At 41.8% G+C, this 22,195-nt stretch overlaps 1 protein-coding gene across 4 annotated transcripts in view; it reads right to left on the bottom strand.

The window, feature by feature from the left end:
* Positions 1–22,195, bottom strand: part of ZNF521 (zinc finger protein 521) — an 876,085-nt gene that overhangs the window by 500,474 nt on the left and 353,416 nt on the right. For 2 of the 4 annotated variants that reach the window (XM_029591155.1, XM_029591154.1), the window contains exons 1-2: positions 14,642–14,770; positions 10,883–14,232 (exon numbers count right to left, since the gene is read on the bottom strand). In XM_029591155.1, coding sequence (XP_029447015.1) covers positions 10,883–14,232; positions 14,642–14,684 — 3,393 coding nt within the window. In that variant the 5' untranslated portion in view covers positions 14,685–14,770. Of the gene's footprint in view, positions 1–10,882; positions 14,233–14,641; positions 14,771–22,195 lie in introns of those variants that run through there. The other 2 variants (XM_029591157.1, XM_029591156.1) reach the window with 1 other exon arrangement.

Genomic DNA, 22,195 nt, shown 5'->3' on the forward strand with positions numbered 1-22,195 from the left:
CACAGAAGCTATGAGGATGCAGACTTAAAAAATATTGGCAAAGACAGCATGCACCAAAAGAATATGTCAGCATTCAGTACTGCTATTAGTGGATTTTCTGTTTCTTTCTCATCTAAATTGTTTCTATGAAGTGGCCCTCCTTTGTCTATTAACATTAGAGTTCAGCTCATGCATTTGATTTGTACTGCCAGATTTACATGCTTTGGCATTGTTCCTGTACCTTTGAGGCCCTTCAAGTTTATCAGGCTCAGCTGTTGATGTGGCTAAAATATCTTTTTTTCCTAGTCAGCTTCAGCAGGTATATCACAATCCATGTGAATTATTTAAAATTGTTAAATCTTTAACTATATTATGCAGATACCCTTCTAAATTTTCTCTAGGAAAATGACTAATATCTGCTCTTAATTTCCCACAGACAATGATTGGTCTATGGTTGTGAAGTGGGAAAAGTTTCAGTCAGTCTCTCAGATTGAAGTTTCCCAGATTATGACTGCTTTGAATTCTTTATCTTGTTGTTTGAATTCCTTCCCTACTGCTATACTTAAAGGCCGTCACCAGCATTGTGAATTTATCCTTAAGGGAGAGTACGATGCCAACTGTGTTAAAGTGAGCTTCGGTCAGGACTTTGTTCAAAGAACCTAGTCTTGATTCTCAAGATTTTGCAAATTATCGCCCAAATCCCTCTTTAATATTTCTTGCCAGGATCATTGAAACAACTGTATTAAGGCAACTTGATGATTTTATACAAGAGCAGCACATTTTAGATCAGTTCCAATTTGGATTTAGGATATCACAGAACAGTAACATTGATATTATCGAGTCTGGATGTTTTTCATTGAGGATTTCACAGTGGCTGCAGTTACATTCTTGTGTTGCTGGATGTCTCTGCCGCCTAACACTATTAATTACCACATTCTTTTTTTTATCACTTAAGGGAATATGGTATATCCAGCTTGGATTTTGATTGCTTTGAGTCTTACCGAGAGAACTCATTGGGTGGACTATGGCTCTAGCATTTCCGCTTGGCATTCTGCGACAACTGCTGTCCCGCAGGGCTCAGCGATTTTTAGCTGGGTTCTGTACTGGACACAGAATCTATGCAGATGATAATCAGTTTTTCATTCCTATGCTATCATCTTGGTTGGACACTTTTGATGCAGTCTCGATTTGTCTCTCTGTAGAGACAATGGATGATGCATAACAGGCTGTTAAATTTGAGAAAGACTGAAATGATTATGCTGGAGAGAATAACTTCTATTTTCAGACCTTCTTCCTTTTGTTTTGAAAATGTTGACATCCCGGTGGTAGTGCTTGTGAAAAGTTTATTGTGATACTTGATACGAACCTGCGCATGGGTGATCACATTAGGTCAATTGTCAGGACTGGTTTTTATAAATTGCAACCCTTGAAATCCATCTTATATTATTCAGAGTTTTGGTCAGTTGTATAAGCACTAATTTTACTAACTCTTGACTACTGTAATTCTGTTTTGATTGGTCCTCTGGCAACTTTCTTGCAGCCTCTCCATATTCTCCAGAACTCTACTGCATGATTGATTTCGGGACAAAACATGAGATCATATATAACTCCTATTCTCATGGACTTGCACTGGTTGCCTGTGGTATAGTGGGTTAAATACATGACTTCCACACTCGTCCATAAGATGCTCAGCGATCATTCTTTTCCCCGGTTGAACTTGATGTTACATGTTTATAGCCCTACACATATGTTAAGATCATTGCAGAAAGGGCTGCTAGATGTCCCATTGGTTCATCATGTGTGTTTGGTCAAGACACATGATTGAGCTTTTTAGTTGGCTGGATCTATGTTTTGGAATTCTCTGCTGAAAATATTGAGCCTAGTTACATGCACAAAGACTTTTAGTAAGATGTAAAAAACATTATTGTTCTAGCAAGCATTTCAGTACATGAAGGCTGCAGTCTGACATTTACTTTCAAGAGGACTTTTGATTGCATTTTACTGTTGATAATATTCGCTTATGAATATTGTTTTATTGATTATGAATGTTTTACTTTGTCAGCTGCCTAGAGGTGTACTTTAGGCAGCATATAAATTTTTGAAATAAATAAATACTATTGACAAATACTGGAAGACATGTCCAGATTTTTAAGCTATAGAAGATCTCAGATCCAAGAGGTTGCCACTATTTAAAAAGGGACTTAGATCTTAGAAACAAGATTTGGAACCCCATCACATATTGGATTTAGCCCGATTTCTTATGGCTGTATTTTTTTATTTATTTTTACATACTTGATAATCCAGACCCTTGTTTTAAATTATTGAATATTTTGCCTGAATTGCTTTTTATGCATTATTTTCTATATGATGTCATGTTTATTTATTTAAATAAACCCAACACCAAGACCTGAAGCACCCCACTGATAGCTTTTTTTCCCTAGAGCAAACTCCACTGATCACCACTAAGTTTTTCACCTTCTTTGGGTACAGAACACATGCAGAGATAAGAATGGACAAAATGATATAATGTCAGAAAGACACTAATTATTAGGGCCAATGTCTTCTGTATCTATTGCCACAAAAAATTTATATGGATACCAATTGAAGAACAATATGGTTTTTTCTGACTTTCCAAATTGCTAGAATATCCATAAGCAGAAATTGCAATAAGAAAAATATTACTCAAACTAGGACATTCATTGTCACAAACTATGTGAAGATAACTTTATGGATCTCAAGTAAATACATAGGGGCTAATATTTAAATATAGTTGGCTAACTTACATGAGATGTTCAGCAGCACAACTATACAGATAAAGATTAGGGTTAGTCAGATAAAGATTAGGGTTAGCCAAATAAGCTCATTGATTAACTTTAGACCTACTATGGGGTAGAGATGTGATTCAGTGTTATCGGTCCGCCGTGGGAAATTTCATTTTCCCGCGGTTCGGGCCGATTTTATTTTGGCTGCCCCCCGAAACGAAACCCTAAACCTGCCCCAACCCTTCAAATGTAATTAATTGCAACCCCCTTCCAGATGCCCCAAAAACTTGCTGAAATTCCCTGGTGGTCCAGCAGGGGTCCTGGGAACGATCTCTCGCTCTTGGGCTGTCAGCTGCCAGTAATCAGAATGGCGCCGATGGCCCTTTGCCCTTACCGTATGTTGCGTTCATGCCTGTTCTTGCCCTTGCTCCACCCTCTCTACCTCTGAGGTGACTCCCTTTGGATCTGATGGACAGATGCTGCCGCGGCTTCTCCTCGCCATTTCTTCCCGGAGTCCCTGGGCTGGCCTGATGCTGCGGATCCGCCATGTTTCAGATGACATAGGGCACGCATGCGCTCCGAAGTTTGTACCAGCAAGGGCGCGAACCTCGGGGGCATCCCCCCGTAGTGACATCATCTACTTCCAACATAAAAGATCTTCGCTTACGAATCGAGTTAGCAAGGGGGTTTGATTGCGGGGATCATTCCAACCCGCTTCATCCTCCGCTGCTTTGCCTCTTCGAACTTACCAGGGGTGCCCGCTTCTCGGGGGCCCCGCTCTCTCCTCTTGTTTTCAGATTGCTAAGACGGGATCCGGTACTCGCTCCTCAAGGGCCTACATCCCTGAACGCTCAGAAGACTCCCTACTGCCTGGAAGTGATTGCAGATGTGAACAATGTGAGTTTCCTTTCCAGTCGCATATAGGAACCGGTACTCGCTCCTCGAGGGCCCATGTTCTTAGAACTCTGAAGACTCTCTTCTGTCTAAGACACTATCGCAGGTACGGAGATCGTGAATTATTACAGATTGCAGATAGGAACCGGTACTCAATCCTAGAGGGCCTATATTCCTAAAACCTTACGAAGACTCACTTCTATTTCAGAAGCTATTTCATTTATAGATATTGTGAGTTCTTTTTACAGTCTGCCTAGAAACCATTACAGAGATAATTACTGTGAGTTACCATCGCTCACTCAGAGCTGTTCCTGGAACCAGGTACTCGCTCCCTGAGGGCCTTAATCTCTCCAGCTACTGAGCTTTATTATAATCTATGTGAGTGTATCATCTACTTCTGGTTATGTATCCAGCATACCCTGTCTACTCACTATCTATGAGTCTCTCTCTACAGCTCAGCTAACCCGGAGATTGCAGTTCCAGGATTTGAGGGACTTCAGCCCTGCTGGGCACATCAGCTCACTACTGCCACCTCTGGTGGTTCTACTACCTGTCTAATAACAGACAGGTAGACAGTTATTAGACAGGTAGTAGAACCACCTCTGGTGGTTCTACTACCTGTCTAATAACTACTACCTGTGTCTGTCTCCATACTCCAGCCTAGTCGGTGGTCCCTCTCTTGATATCCTCTTGAGGGCACTGTCATCTGCCATCGACCCAAGGATTCATCATTCTACATTAGAGTGCTCATCTCTCACACTTCAAGAGCTGAGTACAACATTGCAGTCGACCCTCAACTGTTGCTAACATCTTCTTCCTCAGGAACTGTATCATAACCATTTGCTACTTCTTAGCAGGAACCATACAGAGGGCCTACACCTCCTCCAGGGAGACTCTCGTATATCAGGTTGCCACTCTGTGCGGAGATTCATAACAGATACTATTTCCTCCTCTCTGGAAGAACAGATCTTGATGGTTGCTGACCTCTCCTCTCCATAGCAGCTCAGATTACATATTGCTATGCAGCAGTCCTAACCTATAACAGACTGTTTCCTAGCAGACACTCTAACAGATTGATAATTCTGCCTCCTGGCGGGGTAAGCCATAACAGACTGCTAAACCCCTCTCTTCTATAGGAGTCAGATTACAACAGATTGCTACTCCGCTCTCCTTGCGGGGAAATCGATAACAGATAGCTAACTCCACCCTCCTGGTGGGTGGATCGCTAACAGATCGCTAACTCCACCCCCTGGCTGGGTGATCGCTTACACCATGTGACAGGGGCTAAGATGGCGCCGGCCGCCCATTGCTCCTACCATGTGACAGAGGCCGACCAATGGCACCGATAGCCCCTGTCACATGATAAGGGCAAAGGGCCATCGGTGCCATTTTGATTAGTGGCAGCTGACGGCCCGAGAGGGGGAGATCACTCCCGTGACCCCACTGGACCACCAGGGACTTTCGGTAAATCTTGGGGGGGAGGGGTCGGGCAAGTCTTGGGGGGGTCGGGAGGGTGGGGAGTTGCAATTAATTAAATTTGAAGGGTTGGGGTGGGTTTATTCTCTCAACCTAACTGATGGACTCTCTACCTGGATAACATCAAGCTAAGTTGAGAGAACATTGCACAAATCTCATCTTTGGCTGAGTTTTCTCACTCAGAACGTCATCAAATCTTCACAAGAGTGCACTGTTCTGTTCGTACATCGCACTCTGAATGTCAAAGTGGTCCCTAACCCCTACACTAATACCAAAACCTCACCTCGAGTAGTTAGGTGGGCCTCATATAGAGGTATAAATACCTAGTATGAGGGCCTTGTAGCTACGTTTGTTCTCTCTCTCTCTCTCTGGTTGTCGGTAGGAAATACAATTCTGGCACTTATTGCAAAGTGCAAAAAAAGTTATCACAGTTTGTGCTAATACCTATGCAAAGCGCTAAGATAGTGCACTTTGCGATAAACAGCCCATTACCATAAAACACGCCCCTTTTCCTATCGCATGTGATATTTAGTGCAGTTTGATAAATCCAGGCCTTAGCCAGATAAGTAGTGCCGTGCAGTTATGCCCACTGACTATCCAGCTAAATACTTTGCTAGATATTCAGTGGCTGCCACTTATCCACATAAGTTCAACTTATCTGGCTAAGTAACATTTGAATACAGATCTCATAATTACTGTAGCAGGAAATTCAGAGGTATAGTTGCACCCATAGCCTGACATCTTTTTACAATGTCATCCCATCACCACTGACATCTCAAAGTATTTTCTATAACATACCACAATCATGTAACTCAATGTTTGCGATATTCCTCATTTACAAATATAATAAACAGAAGCTTTTGGAACTCTGACTAATATAAACTATCAGTTTTGATTCATCCCAAATATGCGAAGACACAAATAGAGGGGGAAAGAAGCAGCAATCAGAAGTCAGAACTGGTAATAACATTAACCTGCATACAAATAGCATGTCTTAACATGCTTAATACATACAGTAGGCATTAGGTAGTGCATGCAATGATGACATAGATGCCAGCCACTGTTCCCTCTCAATTTTGGGGGAGCTGAAAGAGCTAAAAAGTTCTTGTGTGCAACATAGTATAGGTATTTGTGAACAGTGTTCTTTGAAAACCATTTGTTTTCCTTTTCTTGTGTGCGCTATGTTTACCTTTGTGCACTTGTTTCATGACCTGAGTGTATGTGCACACATGCACATCTTACAGGAATGGGCATTAACACCCATTAGTAGTACATGGATACTATAGGAGAGTGAGACAGGGGGTGGGAGCAGAACAACAATTCTATCACACAATATACAGTTCTTATAGGATTATTTTGTGCTAAGCAAACAGAGTTTCTAGGGTGATCCAGAACTGTTTGGCAGCAGAAAAATCTGAACATAAACAGTTTCTCTTCAGAGAAAAGGTATAACAGCTAATCTTTTTCTGCTGTTGAGAAGTTAACACAAATCATTTCTCTAAAAGCAGCTAAGGTTATACACTAGTAAATCACACAGGAGGGCTGGTGTTACCAGAATTTCATGTTCTCAGATACACAACTTTGCCAATGGACAACATTCTGCTTTCTCCTCACTCTCGGGCCGATACAGTAAGGTGCGGTAGAAAGAGGTGTCTTAGTGCCCGGTGCACCTGCGTTTGCCGCACGCACAGTTCGGTTCACCTACCGCTCGATACTGTATTTAAATGGCATGCAAATGCAAGCCGTGTCCAACGCGCGTCCATGAAGCGCAATCCATTTTACTGTATAGGCGCTATACAGCGCCTATACAGTATCCTGGGTGCGCTGGTACCTGTCATTTCAAATGACGTTTGAAATGACAGGTACCAGGAAGTGGATAGCTCTCCTACAGACCCCGCTACCTTGAGCGCCTGGTGCCAGCAAGCCCCAGCAGCCGGCGATCGGAGGCAGGGAGCGCAACAAAGCACCCTCCTTCGGATGGACAAGAGAGACAAAATTTCACAGTCCCAAACCAAACCAATCCAAGACCCAGCAGAGAGAGACAAAATTTCACAGTCCCAAACCAACCCAATCCAAGCCCCAGCAGAGAGAGATGAAATTTAGCCACCCAGTCCCAAACCAACCCAATCCACAGAAAAAAAAATGCTTCTCGAACTTAGCCGCCCAATCCCAAACCAAACCAACCCAATCCAAGCCCCAGCAGAGACGAAACTTCACAGTCCCAAACTTTCCCCCAGCCCCCGCTCACCTGCCCTGGCCGTGGCCTCGCAAGCCCCCAGCAGCAGCAGTAGAAGGGCGTCGAGAGAGAGCGGAGAGAGAGAGAGTGGCTTCAGCAAATACGTGCACGCCTGTACGTCCAAATATGGGCGCTCAAGGCAGCGAAGGCGCATGCGCACACGCCGTGACTGGCTGGACGTCGGAGGTCACGGCGTGTGCGCATGCACCTTCACTGCCTTGAGCATCCACATTGGACCTACAGGCATGCACGTATTCACCTTCGCCGGCGGGGCTGATGAAGCTGCTGTCTCTTGCTGCCCTTCTACTTCTACTGCTGCTGCTGGGGACTTGCGAGGCCACGGCCAGGGCAGGTGAGCGGGGGCTGGGGAAAAGTTTGGAACTGTGAAATTTCGTCTCTCTCTGCTTGGGCTTGGATTGGGTTGGTTTGGTTTGGGACTGGGAGGCTAAGTGCGAGAAGCATTTTTTTTTTCTGTGGATTGGGTTGGTTTGGGACTGGGCGGCTAAATTTCGTCTCTCTCTGCTGGGGCTTGGATTGGGTTGGTTTGATTTGGGACTGGGCGGCTAAGTGCGAGAAGCATTTTTTTTCTGTGGATTGGGTTGGTTTGGGACTGGGTGGCTAAGTGAGAGAAGCATTTTTTTTTTTCTGTGGATTGGGTTGGTTTGGGACTGGGCGGCTAAGTTCACCACACTAACGCAAGGGTCAGGGTAGGCGGTAAATTAGTAGGGTTAAAGACGTGGCAAGATAGCAGGTTAAAAAGGTGATAGTCGGGGCGCACTACTGTATGGGAGGGAATAGCTAATCGGATCGTTTACATACATATACATGCCACGGGCGGAAAGGGATACACATCGAGTTAAAGAAGCGGTAAGGATCGGTAAAAACAGATAGTGAATCGCGGGTTAGACTTACGCGGTGAAATTGTGAGTACACAGCGGGTTAGAAACGGGGTAACTGTGGCCACGCTTTACTGTATCGGCTGTCTGTTAGGGATTTCAGGCTTCCCCGATTATGGGAGTATCTGGGCAGACATGTCCCTAGCAACCACATTTAATGAGTAAAACTGAAAAGAAAAAACAAGCATACAAGCATTTTTCTTGAACCACATCTGGATTATAGAACCAGACACCAAGAGATTTACATATATATGACTGTACTCTTTTTAAGAAACATCTGAAGATTCAGCTATTTCAGTTGCATTTATTGCCATTTGAGTTACGATGGTTTGCATATCTTTGTCATTTGCAAGCATCCTTAGAATATGGCATAACTCCCATCTAGATGTTCTATTCCTTTTGGCTATATGTGACAGCGACATGATGTTATGGATTAAAATTGACCCTTTTATATTTGTTTGCAATAACCTGTCCTTTTTATTATTTGTAACTGTAATTTGGTTTTATTGTACTGAATTCTGCATTTAACAAAGAGATAGCTGAGGAGAGATATGTTAGTGGTCTATAAAATCTTGAGTAGAATAGAAGGGGTAAATATAAATCAATTATTTACTATTTCAAAAAAATACAAAGACTAGGGGACACTCCATGAAATTAGTAAATAGCAGATTTAAAACAAATTGGGGAAAATACTTTGTACTCAACGCTCTGGAATTAATTGCTGGAGGATTTGGTAAAAGCAATTATTATAGTGGGGTTTAAAAAAGAATTGGACAAGTTCCTGGAGAAGTCTATTATGAATTAGATAGACTTGGGGAAAGCCACTACTTATCCCTAAGCATTAGCAGCATGGAATTTATTTGGGATCTTGACAGGCACTTGTGACCTCTATTAGCCACTTTGGAAAACAGGTTATTGGACTTGGAGAACTAATATGACAATTCTTATGTTCTTATGATTTGCATACATACTGATGTTTGATTATGGATGTGATTTGTCCTGTTGTTCATCATTGCAAGAAGCTTATTGGAAATGAGTTTATAAAACTGAGATAAATAAATAAATAAATGCAACCTGCTTTTCTCCCTAAATGACTCTCCTGACTAGCAGGAGAGATCCAAACTCTGTGGTGGATTACCCATTCAGTAAGTCTGTAACCTTGGGTATTCTCTACCATGTTTCATATTATTTAGTGTAGTAACTGAGGCAGAGTCAACCAGATGTATGAGGAGATTATCAGTTTAGGGTGATTAAAGACCTGAGTTACAGCAGTTGTAAGACCATTGATTACCTGCAGGTTGGTATTGCTATTGTGTTAAAATCCTGCCTAAGAAGCAAATTGAGGAGCCCCTGGAAGGACAGTGAAACTTCCAGAAATAAGTACTTAGAGAGTGATTTAGATTTTTTGAATTTGATTACTCGCATGTCTAAATCTGAGCTCAAGGTGAGTTACTAACAAGAAAAGTAGATATTTCCCTGCCCCAGAGAGCTTACAATCTAGGTTCATAGCTGAGACAATGGAAGGCTAAGTGACTTGAAACTCAAAATGTCCCCCTGAAGGACAGGACTGGAGGATAAGAAAGGACCTGCAAATGTAGTGGGAGCCTGGGAAGAGTTTTTTGACATAGGCTTTGTGTGTGTGTGTGTGTGTGTGTGTGTGATATGCGCTACTGACTTTGTGACAGAATATGTGAAAGAACTGCGATTTGAAACTCTAATGAAATCAGGTGAGGTTGGAAAGGAAAGGAAAGGAGCATTTTCCATTCCTTGCCTGAGAGAAAGGAATGGAAAATGTTCAGCAAATTGAAAAGTACAACTATGGGTACTTTATTCAGGGGAAAAAATGTTAGTTTCCCCCATATATTTATTTATTTTATTTATATTCCACTTCTTCTGGCATTTCAAAGCAGATTATGTTCAGGTAAGCAGCTTAAAACAAGTTCAAAAAACTTAATTTACCTAGAAACCTGGCAAAGACCAAATTTTTGTTTCCATTGGGCCTTTTTTTTTTAAACCTGCTGCTGTAAAAGGGCCATTACTTGCTTAAGGAAAAATATAAACTGTGCTATACTTTTAAGGAATTTATGATTTGACTTCTACTGGAAATCTTTTTCATGTGCTAGACTCGATTGAGTTAATTAGTACTGAACGGTTTTGAGCTACTAGGCCTTCTGTACTGTTCTGCATGTGTACTTGCTTGCATCCTCTTTCTGTGTGAGTTGAGTTGGTTGCTTATAGCTCTATTGAAAATTGCTAATAAAAGCAGTGCTGTTTTACTACTCTTGCAAGAAGAAAACTACATGACTTGTTTATTTATTTTTTTTTTTTTTTTAGAAGGCATTGTCTTATGTTAACTAACTCCACTGTGCCAGAAATCTCTCACAACTTCATGACTGGGAAATGTGGACTTGAAGGAGCCCTCACAGACCCAAAACTGGTCATTCCTGTCCTTAGGAAACAGGAACAAATGAGTTTCCATTTTTCCAACTAACTCAACTGATCAAGAAGTAATCTTCAATGCCTAGAGCAAAACATTACATTGTTGCAGTTGAAATCCAAGCCAAGCGACATATTATGAGCTAATGGGAGCATACAATGGATATGTCCTCATAAGTGCTAACGGAAAAAAAAAAAGTTACCTCTTCAGATTGAGAGGGGCTGATTCTGGGCATAGGCGATACTTGTGGTGTTTTCAGCTGTGCAGTGTTGCTATCAGGAACATGGTCTCTGTGGACTGACTGGATGTGATTCTGAAGTTCGGTTTCTGATTCAAATTTTACATTGCAACTAGAACATCGAGTCTTCAGCACGGACGGTTTACTTTTGTTTTCAGCAGAAGTGAAGACCTCATTTTGGCTCAGGTTTTGCCTATTACTGCTCAAAGCAATATTGATACTTGGGCTAGCACTTTTGCTCAGATTAACACAGCTAGCACACAGACCATATGGCAAACCATTGATATCAAGTTTCACTAAATCCTGTTTTGAACGGAACTCCTTCAGACAAGAGGCACATTTGTACAATTTCTGTAGATGTTGCACACGGTTCACATTCTGCATGGCAGAACCATTGCCTGTTTTCTGCATGTGGAATGTCCCATGGATTTTCAGTTCCAAGGTAGAGGTCACTGTCTGCATGCATACCACACAGCGGAAACCTGTGAGTGAATTTCGAAGATCAGGATGCATTTGACAATGCTCTAAAAATTCCTCCTCACACTGGAGGGGCAGTTTGCAGATTCTGCATGTTCCAGTGTCCAAGCTCTTACTATGGGTAACTTTGTGTTCAGTTAGAGTTAAAAGTGAGGGAAAACGCTCTCCACAGATAGGGCACATGTAATGCTTTACTGGTCCCAAGTGAGTCTGCATGTGCTCTCGAAGACCAGCTTCAGAAAAGAAAGTTCGAGAACATACATTGCACTTGTAATTCCCTTTAATAAGCTCTGCTTTTTTCTTGATTATGGCACTCTCTCCAGGTCTGATATTGTGATCACGGAGCTGATGATTCTGCAGAAGAGATTCCATGGTATAGGCAGCACCACAAATGTCACAACCATACATAGGCTCAGCCGTGTCAATATCTTCTTCACTGCCATCATGACTATTGTGTGTATCTTGGCTGTTTGTCAGCAAGGTCTGAAGTTCAACTTCCTCTTTTTGAACTTGCTCAGAAGCTCCATTGGTTCCACAGTTTGGAGCTTTTGCTTCAAAGACACAGTGTTTTTCCCTTAAATGTTTCTCTAGCAAAATGATAGCATGAAAAGCTTTGCTGCAAAACTTACAGTTGTATTTTTTGCTGTGAGTGGTGATATGACACTGCAACTCGACTTCTGTACCAAATGATTCACCACAGAAAATGCATTTGTGTACTTTCCCTTGGTTCTCCAGATGGTTGTGTTTCACATGAAGCTGTAGATCTGTTTCGTTGCGGAAGTCCCAGTTACAAGACGTACACCGGTACACCTTCTTTTCATTGCTATGCTTTACAGCAAGGTGCAGCTGAATGGACACTTTGGAATCAAACACCTCCTGACACAAGGTACAGCGGAAAAAGACAAAAGTGTGCATGTCCAGTAGGTGTTTCTGCAAGTCATCCACCGAAGTAAACTGTTTATCACAACTTTCACAGATGTAATACGTGGATGTTATCATAAAATGAATTGTGACATGCTTCAGTAGGGATTCTTGGTTTGGAAACTCCTTGTTGCACTGTGGGCATGTCAGTTTTGGCAACACTGTGTCAAGATGAGTTTTCAAATGGGTCTGAAAACTGTCAAGGGAAGTATACTTAGCACCACACTGATTACAAATATATTCACCTGCAGGGCGTGCTGGCACACCACCTGTCTGCATCATCTTTAGAGAGGTCTGCTCCATGGAAACAGGAGACAAAGGGCTCAGGGCTCTGGATTTCTTACCATTGTGAATATAATTCAGTGCCAAAGGAATGTTCTTGTGGTTTTCTTTGATATGCTTGTTCAGCTTGAGAACACTATTGAATATTGGTGAATTTGTACAATATGAACAAGAATATACTTCTACCACAGGATCTTTTGGCGTTCCCAGCACAGGGGAACCAAACCGTGAATTGCTGAGTTCACAATGAACTTGTCGAATGTGCTCTTCCAGGGAAGAATCAGTTAGAAATCCCATATAGCAATGTGGGCAAAAGAATGCATTACTGTCTTTAGCAGTAGGGTTTGCAAATCCATGAGAGTATCTGATATGCTCCTGAAGGGTGTTGAGGTCATTAAATACTTCAGCACAAAAGTTGCACTGGTAAACCATGGAAGGCATGGAAGAAACAATCAACGCTGGATCCTGAGATTCATGCACTTGCTTGAGATGTTCATTCAAATTGTAGAGTGAAGGCAACACCTCCAAACAATATTGACAAATATGGGCTTGCTCTGGTTTATCTAAATGCATAGTTTTCAGGTGTATCTGTAAAACTGCAAGACTTGAAAACAGCTGTTTGCTACAGTAAATGCAACTGTAGGTTACTTTTGCTTGTTTATTTGAAGGAACAGTAATGTCACTTACTTGCTGAGCAGCCCGCTTTCTTCCACGGCTCTTGGTTAGTGGGGGAGCCACTTCTACCATTGTTGAGCTATCTACAGAGAGGTTTGAATCGGGGGTAGTGCTAGACACTGAAGTGTAGCCAACAGTAACCAAAGATGGGCTGTTGCTGTGATTGCATGATTCTGTTTGCTGGTGACTATCCATGTGGCTATATAATTCTTCAACAGTATGGAAATTTTCAGAGCAAATGTTGCAAGAATTTTTCTTTTCACTGCTATGGACTTCTGCTATATGATTTAGAAGGGAGCTTTCCTCAACAAAAAGTTCATGGCAGTAGACACACTGAAATGCAGCCCTGTCTTCATTAGGTGAACATTCAGGGTGGCATTCAGCTATGTGTTTTTGTAGATCTTCAGGAAAATCAAAGCCTTCTTCACACTGACTACACTTCTGTGTGTCTTTCATTTTCCAGTCTTCCAGCCTAGAGCCTGAATGAGAGCCATCTTTGTTTCTCTCATGAACCTGCATGTGACCATGCAAAGAACTAGATGAAAGGAACCCACGTCTACAAATGGCACATTTATATGGCTTGTTGGAAGTATGAGTCTTTAAGTGAATCTTAAGATGATCACTTCTTGAAAATGCTGCATCACACTCACTACAATGGTATTTCTTATCTCCTGTGTGCAGCTTTATGTGGCGGTCTCTGCTACGCTTATGCTTGAAAAGTCTACTGCAGTATGTACACTTGAAAGGCAGCTTATCACTATGACTTTGCTCATGATGTTTTAAGTAGCTGAGGCGGCTGAATGACTTATCACAAAATTGGCACGGGTAGGGAAGTCCTGGACCACCTTCTTCTTCACCAAAGTCACAACCGTCTCCATGGCTCGGCGAAGTCTGATCTTTGCTAGAAGGTGATGAAGCTGGCCACGAGCAGGTAGGATCATCCTCAATATCTACTCCATCTGAAAAAGAAAGAATGAAGTTGTATAAAGCAAGTTTTAACATTAGGATTTAAGGCAGAGATTTATAACATGGAAAAAAGGTTTATGTACTTAGAAAGCGATGAGCCACCAGCTGAAATAAGATATGTGTATTCTAACTTGATTCACAATAGCTCAACAAAGGGTCCTATTTCTTGTAACATGGACACAGTGAGCAAGGTCAAGAATTGCTTCAGAACCTGAACAAATCATGTTTTCAGTCATACTTCTAGAGCTGAAGCAAAAGTGTTAAAAAAAAAAAGAAATACCAAAATAAAAAATGAACCTTTTCAAATCCTATATCTAAGCGTTTCTACACATTTACTTTTATTAGATTGTGAAATATAAAAAGCTATTAACTAGTTCTATGTCTAAATTACCCTTTTATTACCTTTTTGTAAGTCTTCCATAGTTGTACAGCATGTATTATACATTGACAACTTTATTAAAATGAAAATTGTAATATATTCAATGTTTCTTCTGTATTCAGTATAACATGATTTGCATATTGTGGGAGCATCTGAAGAATCAAATGAAAAGATGAAATGTTACAGACAAGATTCAAAATGAATGCAGCAAACTTAGATGTCTAACATTTAATAAATAACATGATTTCATCTGTTTGCCATTTCTTATAATATGGTTTGTTCTGACAAAACATAAATCTTTTGTGAATTTAATATATAGGCCTTTATGCTTTCAATATATTTTTAAAAAGACCACCATAGAACATGACAATACAAAATTAAGTGTTCTTATGTAACAGATGAAAGCAAAATAAGATTTCTGCAGAAACCAAATGGAATAGAAACTGACTTTTAGATACTGGAAATAAACTGTTAATATGCACTACACAAAAGAGTTCAAGGAAATGACAGCCTTTTTTGTGGCTAAAAAAAAGGAGAAATCTAAGTTCAAGAGGTTGCGTGCCATTTCTTCCTTTTTTTAAAAATGATTCAGTTAGCAGGAATTCCTCAGTTAACAGTACCAGTACTTTTCAGTGATCATAGACAAAGCAACACATGAAAAACTGGAAACAGGAAAATGATAAATGATCATGGCAGTAGCTGAAAGATTTATGAGTGACACAGATAAGACAAACAAAAACTTAAGCCAGGCAAAAGACTAAGCCGGGGAACTCAAACCAGTCCTATGGGTCCCCCAGCCAGTCGGATTTTTCAGGATATCCCTAATGAATATGTTCGAGTTTTATTTGCATGCACTACCTCCTGTATTTACAAATATTTCTCATGCATATTATGTTTAAGTCCTGGGCTGATCCTCCCGGATAAAGGCCCCAGGAACCATACCTCAAGCACAGTTCTTACAGTCAAATCTTCCCAAGCAGTTATGTTATCTGGAGTCCAAGATTCCCTAGGTGGGGGAAAGATAACTCCTGTAGGCCCACTGCTTTGATTTTCAAATCCTCTATAGTTCTTGGTAAATAGCACTGATAAGTGTTCAATGGTATACTACAGCAATAAGCATGCTGGCAGTATTAGGTTTCCAACATAACTTTTGCTGATAAATTGTGCAGTTGATGAAAAAGTTCTTACAGCTTTTGATGTCTCAGAATAGGTTGTTATATATTTAGCTACTGAATTAATTTGTGATCTTTTCTCTTTCAATAGATTTATATTGATGTGCCAATCCAACTCCAGTTAATACGTTTATTATTTCTCTTCCTTTCAAATCAATGTTGTAAGCTCCCTTTCAACTGATATGGGATAATCGTTTTTAGTCAATCTGATAAAGAAAGTCCAAAATCCCATATACCTCCTTTAGTTCTTCTTCCTTCTTTTCCTCCCTACTCTTAGTACCTGAAAGGCACAGAGTTTTACTTCTCTTCTCTTCTTCAGATCAAGGACCTCCTCCTTTCTCCTTCCTTAAAAAATGGATGAATATCCATTCCTCCTCCAAGGCTCCTTACAGTCTACCAGTGGTCTTGGGTCATAAGACACCACTGTTGCGTCCATCGGTCTCAGACAGCTTCGACCTTTGTGCCTCACCTTTCTTCCTTCTCTCTCCTCAAGCCTTGGGTGGCTGGCTGCCACCGCGTCTTCATGCCGCTCTCCCTGGCGTCCCCAGATCAGCGACGGCGTTCGCCATGTTTCTCCTGAGGGCCTCCTAGGGTGCGCACATGCCACCCACATCTTTATCCACATCATGGCGGGAACCTCGGGGGCGTCCCCTCCGAGTGATGACAGCACATCCTGGTATTTAGCCTGCCCTTCGGTTGCTAACAAACTGAGTTAGCAAGGACTGGAATCGCTCCAGTCTAAGCTGCTCTGCCACTTCCCAGCAGCCGCTGGAAGCTCTCTCTCTGCCCTTCAGAGTAATTCATCACTAACCTGGGTTAGCCCATCTTCGGGGGCCCATCTTCTCTCTTTCAGGTACCTATCTGGGAAACCGGGTACTTGCTCCTCGAGGGCCTGCGCTTCCTACACTGGTGACTGCAACTTCTTCGCTTCTGCCTGCCAGGATCTCCATCAATACAGCTAACTACTCTGTGAGTACTAATTCTCTTAGTCTGTTCCACCTTCAGCTTCAGCGCTTGGAGTCTACATCTGGGTCCTGCCTTTGCTACCCTGCGCTGCCTTTCATCTATTCAAGAGTGGGACTGGTCTCCTCTGCTGAGGACCCCTGGACTGCTTCTACTGGGTTGCCTTACTACTGTCCACCCCGGGCAGTACCATCAAGCTGTATAATAAATACAAATTCTCTGAGTCTGCATGTAAAGAGTCTAGCCTAGTACTGCGGTTCCTCACGGGGCTCCTCCCCTTGGGAGTGGCCATCTCCGCAGTACCCAAGAATCCACTTCAAGCAAAATAAAATGCAAAATTAAAATGAATTTTAAATTCAGAAATAGACAAAAATCTAAGAAACTAAAAGTAAATTATTCATTAAAAGCAATATTGAAAAGGTGGGTTTTAAGATATTTTTTTTTAATATCCTATAATTCTTACAGTTTCTTAATTCAATGGGGAGAGTATTCCAAAATATTGGACCTGCTGCTGAGAGTGCTCTTTCATGTGTTTCATCGAGGTGTATTAATTTTGGTGAAGGAATATCAAGGAGGTATCTGGTTGCCGAGCGAAGTGATCTAGAAGGGGGGGGGGGGGGTAGAATTTCATAATTGCATTTTCCCAGAGAGAGTACAAATTAAACAATATGGAACGAACAGTTAAATCAAGTTTGTACTGGATTCGGAAAGATATGGGTAACCAATGTAATTGTTTTAATATTGGTGTAATATGTTCGCGGCTTGAATTGTTGGTTAATAGTCTAGCAGCTGTGTTCTGAATGATTTGTAGAGGACATATGATGTATTTTGGAATTCCAGTCAATAAAGAATTAAGGTAGTCCATGCTTGAAAATAGTAATGATTATAATACAGTTTGGAAGTCGTTTAGTTCGAGGTAAGGTTTTACATGTATTAAAATCTACTTGAAAGGGAATAACCATGGACATGCTGTCCCTGGAAGGATCAGCTAAAAATGCCATACTCTATGATGGTGGCAGGGGTTTATATACTCAGAATCATCATCTCAGGCTCCTTCATGGGGGAGCTACAAACCCATCTAGTGATTCTGTTCTCTCCCATTCAATAAATGGATTGTTCCTTATGATAGAGATCCATACATATGTATGTATGTGTGTATATATACAGATATATATGTGTATAGACAGATATATATATATATATATTTATTTATTTTTAATTTTTCTATACCGATGTTCCTGTAAGAATACAAATCACACCGGTTTACAATGTAACTACAAAAATTTGCTAAGGAGCGTTACATAGAACAGTGAGGCAATTAAATAAGGAACAAGTTATAAATTAACCTGTCATAATGGTAACTTGTTATATCGTATAGCTTAACATATAAAATATCATAACTATAACTTAACATATCGTATAACTCAACTTATCGTCATATTTCGTAACAAACAAGGTGTCTTAGAAGAGCGCTTAGGACAGGTAATTGAGGCAACATTGCATAACCAGACATATCATAGCATAACATGGCATCTTAGGGAAAGCGTGGGAAAGATGACTAAGAAAATTGATTGCAAAGCATAATGGGAGTGAAATTGACAGACTGTGTCAACTGATTGGGGTGTCAGAGGAGGACTTAAGAGTCTGATATGGCTAGAATTAAGAGTTTGTGATGGCTGGAGTCTGGCGTCTGGGAAGGAAAGAATTAGGGGTCAGGGAAGGCTAGGCTGAATAGCCATGTTTTAAGTCTTTTTTTGAACGAAGATGGGCAATGCTCTTGCCTGAGGTCCTGAGGTAATGCATTCCATTGATGAGGACCTGCTGTCGATAGGGCCCTCTTTCTTAAGGATGATTTTGCTTGTGGGGCAAACAGGGTGTCTTTGTAGGCGCTTCTAATTGGTCTGGATGAGGTATGTGGTGTGAATTGAATAGTGGTGTCAAGGGATATGAGGTTGTGTTTGGCTTTATGGATGATCGTGAGGACTTTGAAAACGATCCTGTACTTGATGGGTAGCCAGTGGAGGTGTTGAAGAGTGGGGGTGATATGATCCCTTTTTTTAGTGTTGGTGAGGATCCTCGCTGCTGAGTTTTGAACCATTTGAAGAGGTTTTATGGTGTTGGCTGGGAGTCCAAGAAGGAGGGAGTTACAATAGTCTAGTTTTGACAGGATGACGGATTGCAGCACCAATCTGAAATCTTGGAAGTGAAGGAGAGGTTTTAAGTTTCTGAGGACTTCTAATTTGAAGAAGCAATCTTTCGCAATGGAGTTCACAAAGTTCTTTAGGGTGAGCTGGTTATCTAGGATCACGCCTAGATCTCTGACGAAGGGAGAGGATTTAATAGTGGAGTTGATAGAGTGGGAGAAGGGTGGTGGAATTGGGGGTGTGGTGAGGATTTCCTTTGAGATGATAAGAATCTCGGTTTTGTCGCTGTTTAGGACCAGGTTAAGAGTGGAAAGTAGTTGGTTAATTGCTTGGAGCAGGTGGTCCAGTGGTTAAAGGTTTTTTGAAGAGAGTCTTTGATTGGGATGAGGATTTGGACATCATCAGCGTAAAGATAGTGGGGTAGATTTAGTTTTGTGAGTAGGTGGCAGAGTGGTAGAAGGTAGATGTTGAAGAGTGTTGGAGATAAGGAAGATCCTTGTGGGACACCCAGGTTGGAGCGTACTGGAGGAGATTCTTTATTGTTGATCCTGACTTTGTAGAACCTGTTGGAGAGGAAGGATCTGAACCAACAAAGTGCAAGACCTTTGACGCCAATGTCTGTTAGTCATTCAAGAAGGATGTTATGGTTCACAGTGTCAAAGGCGGCGGACAGATCGAGGAGAGCGAGCAGATAAGTTTGACCTTTTTCCATGTTTAATAGGATAGTATCTGCCAGGGATATGAGCAGGGTTTCTGTGCTTCGTGTTTTTCGAAATCCGTGTTGCGTAGGGGAGAGAATGTTGTGCTCCTCGAGATAATCTGATAGCTGTTTGTTGACTATTTTTTCCATGATTTTTGCAATCATGGGAAGGTTAGCTATTGGGCGGAAGCTAGATGGGTCAGTAGGAGATATATATGGGGGCACATCTATGGGTTGAACACTAGATGTCCCTAGTAGCTTACAGATCTTCTTACAGGAATATCACATTTCAGCTTCTCCACTACAGGCAGTTTGAGTGGGTGAACTTTGCCTATAAATAGGGGCTAGAGCAATATGGCCAAATTTTAAACCTCCCTCCATGCATAAAATCCAGGGGTTAAGTGTGCGGCTGGGCCTTGTGCACACCACGTGCATTTTAGAAGGGTCCTGGCCATGCGCACAACCCCCCATTACATGCATAAGAGCCAGGCCACTACCAAGGGGTGGTCCTGGGGGCGGGGAGGGTTGGGGCTGGAAGTGGTCAGTATAGCAGCCATTTGCTGCTGTGCTGGGGGATTGAGCGCCGGAGCTGGCATAAGTTCCGAAACAAGACAAAAAAAAGGTAGGCTGTTTTAAGGGGTCAGGGAGGACAGGGGACGAGGGAGGGAGTATGGGCAGGGGGTAGGGAACTGGAGAAGGCTGCGATGTGTCGCCGTGTGAAAATTGCATTATTTCACTCCCCTTGCGCACGCCACCCCGGATTTTATAACATGCACGGACCAGCATGCGCATGTTATAAAATCGCTTGCCATGTGCGCATGCCAGGTAGCGCATGCACATGGACGCGCACGCATGTTTAAAAATCTACCCCTTAGTATATTTTTTTGCGGTTTCTTCTTCCTGTGCACTCCCTGCCCGACTCAATTTAGAGAAAGAGACCTTTTAGAGAAAGAGATTTTTTACTTCTTTGCGAATTGTTTTGCTGGGTTTGCAGCCTGGTGCTCCTGGTGAAAGTTATTCCTGGGATCCAAAAGCCAGATTACTGAAGATCTTCCAGTATCCTTCTAGAACAGAGAAGAGCTGCAGTGACAGTGTCATCCCAGAAGATTTTGGACATTTTAGAAAAAATCACTTTCTTTTTGTTGACAGCAGGTATTTTTGTTACCCCTCCTCTCATTTGGTGATTGGACAGCATGCCTGACCTTTGTCTGTCAAGATCTTTCCTTCTGAGAGGTCCCATAAAGCAAAGAAGAGCAGAATTGAAGACCCTCCTCAGCATTTTCCCCCGGGACACAGGTGCAGGCTGGGAATCTTTTCAAAGCAACTGGTGGACTCAGGTAGGACTGTATATTTCTAAAGGGGAACCTGTGCAAAATAGGATTAACCCAGAAACTGGACTCACACTCTCAGTTCAGGAAAGTTAGGAACCACCCAAGAAACTGAGCACCAGCACATACACAGAGAGAAAAGGACACTCATCTGTAAAGTTATTTTTTTCATATGGACAGTGATTACTTTTAAGAAATCAGTAAACCTTTATTATTTGAACATCTAGACCTGTGTCCTACTTCATTTGTCCTAAACAAGCATCAGCATCACACTAACTAGCTGCATACTAAGAAAGGAATCCACCTCACCACCTGGGCAACAAGCAATACCTTTCCCCCCACAGAAAGGACTCACCCCTTAGATACTTGCATGTGGAGGGGATAAGTGGCAAGAGAAACAGCCCCAATTTATATATTCTTGTTTGTATGCCCTGAAAGAGCATACCACTTTCAAGAGAAGAGTTTTCTCTCTCTCTCTATATATATATATACACACACACACACACAACCAAAATGATAATGGGGATAGAACAGCTCCCCTATGAGGAAAGGCTGAAGAGGTTAGGGCTGTTCAGCTTGGAGAAGAGACGGCTGAGGGGGGATATGATAGAGGTCTTTAAGATCATGAGCGGTCTTGAACGAGTAGATGTGAATCGGTTATTTACACTTTCGAATAATAGAAGGACTAGGGGGCATTCCATGAAGTTATCAAGTAGCACATTTAAGACTAATCGGAGAAATTCTTTTTCACTCAATGCACAATAAAGCTCTGGAATTTGTTGCCAGAGGATGTGGTTAGTGCAGTTAGTGTAGCTGGGTTCAATAAAGGTTTGGATAAGTTCTTGGAGGAGAAGTCCATTAACGGCTATTAATCAAGTTTACTTAGGGAATAGCCACTGCTATTAATTGCATTAGTAGCATGGCATCTTCTTAGTGTTTGGGTAATTGCCAGGTTCTTGTGGCCTGGTTTGGCCTCTGTTGGATACAGGATGCTGGGCTTGATGGACCCTTGGTCTGACCCAGCATGGCAATTTCTTATGTTCTTATGTAAAATGTGGTTCATGAAAGTGGAACATTTATGGTTTCAAAGATGCAAGACCAACTTCTAATTTTTTAAAATTTTGTTTGGAAATTTGTACAACTGGATACTTGCTATATGGAGACAGGATGGTTAACTTAATGGACCTGGATCTAACCTGGCATGGCATTTCTTATGTTATTATACAGAGTACATATTTTTAAAAGGATGTAAGACCCAATTTATTTAACT

The sequence above is a fragment of the Rhinatrema bivittatum genome, chromosome 2 (genome assembly GCF_901001135.1).
Source record: "Rhinatrema bivittatum chromosome 2, aRhiBiv1.1, whole genome shotgun sequence".
Lineage (NCBI taxonomy): Eukaryota > Metazoa > Chordata > Amphibia > Gymnophiona > Rhinatrematidae > Rhinatrema > Rhinatrema bivittatum.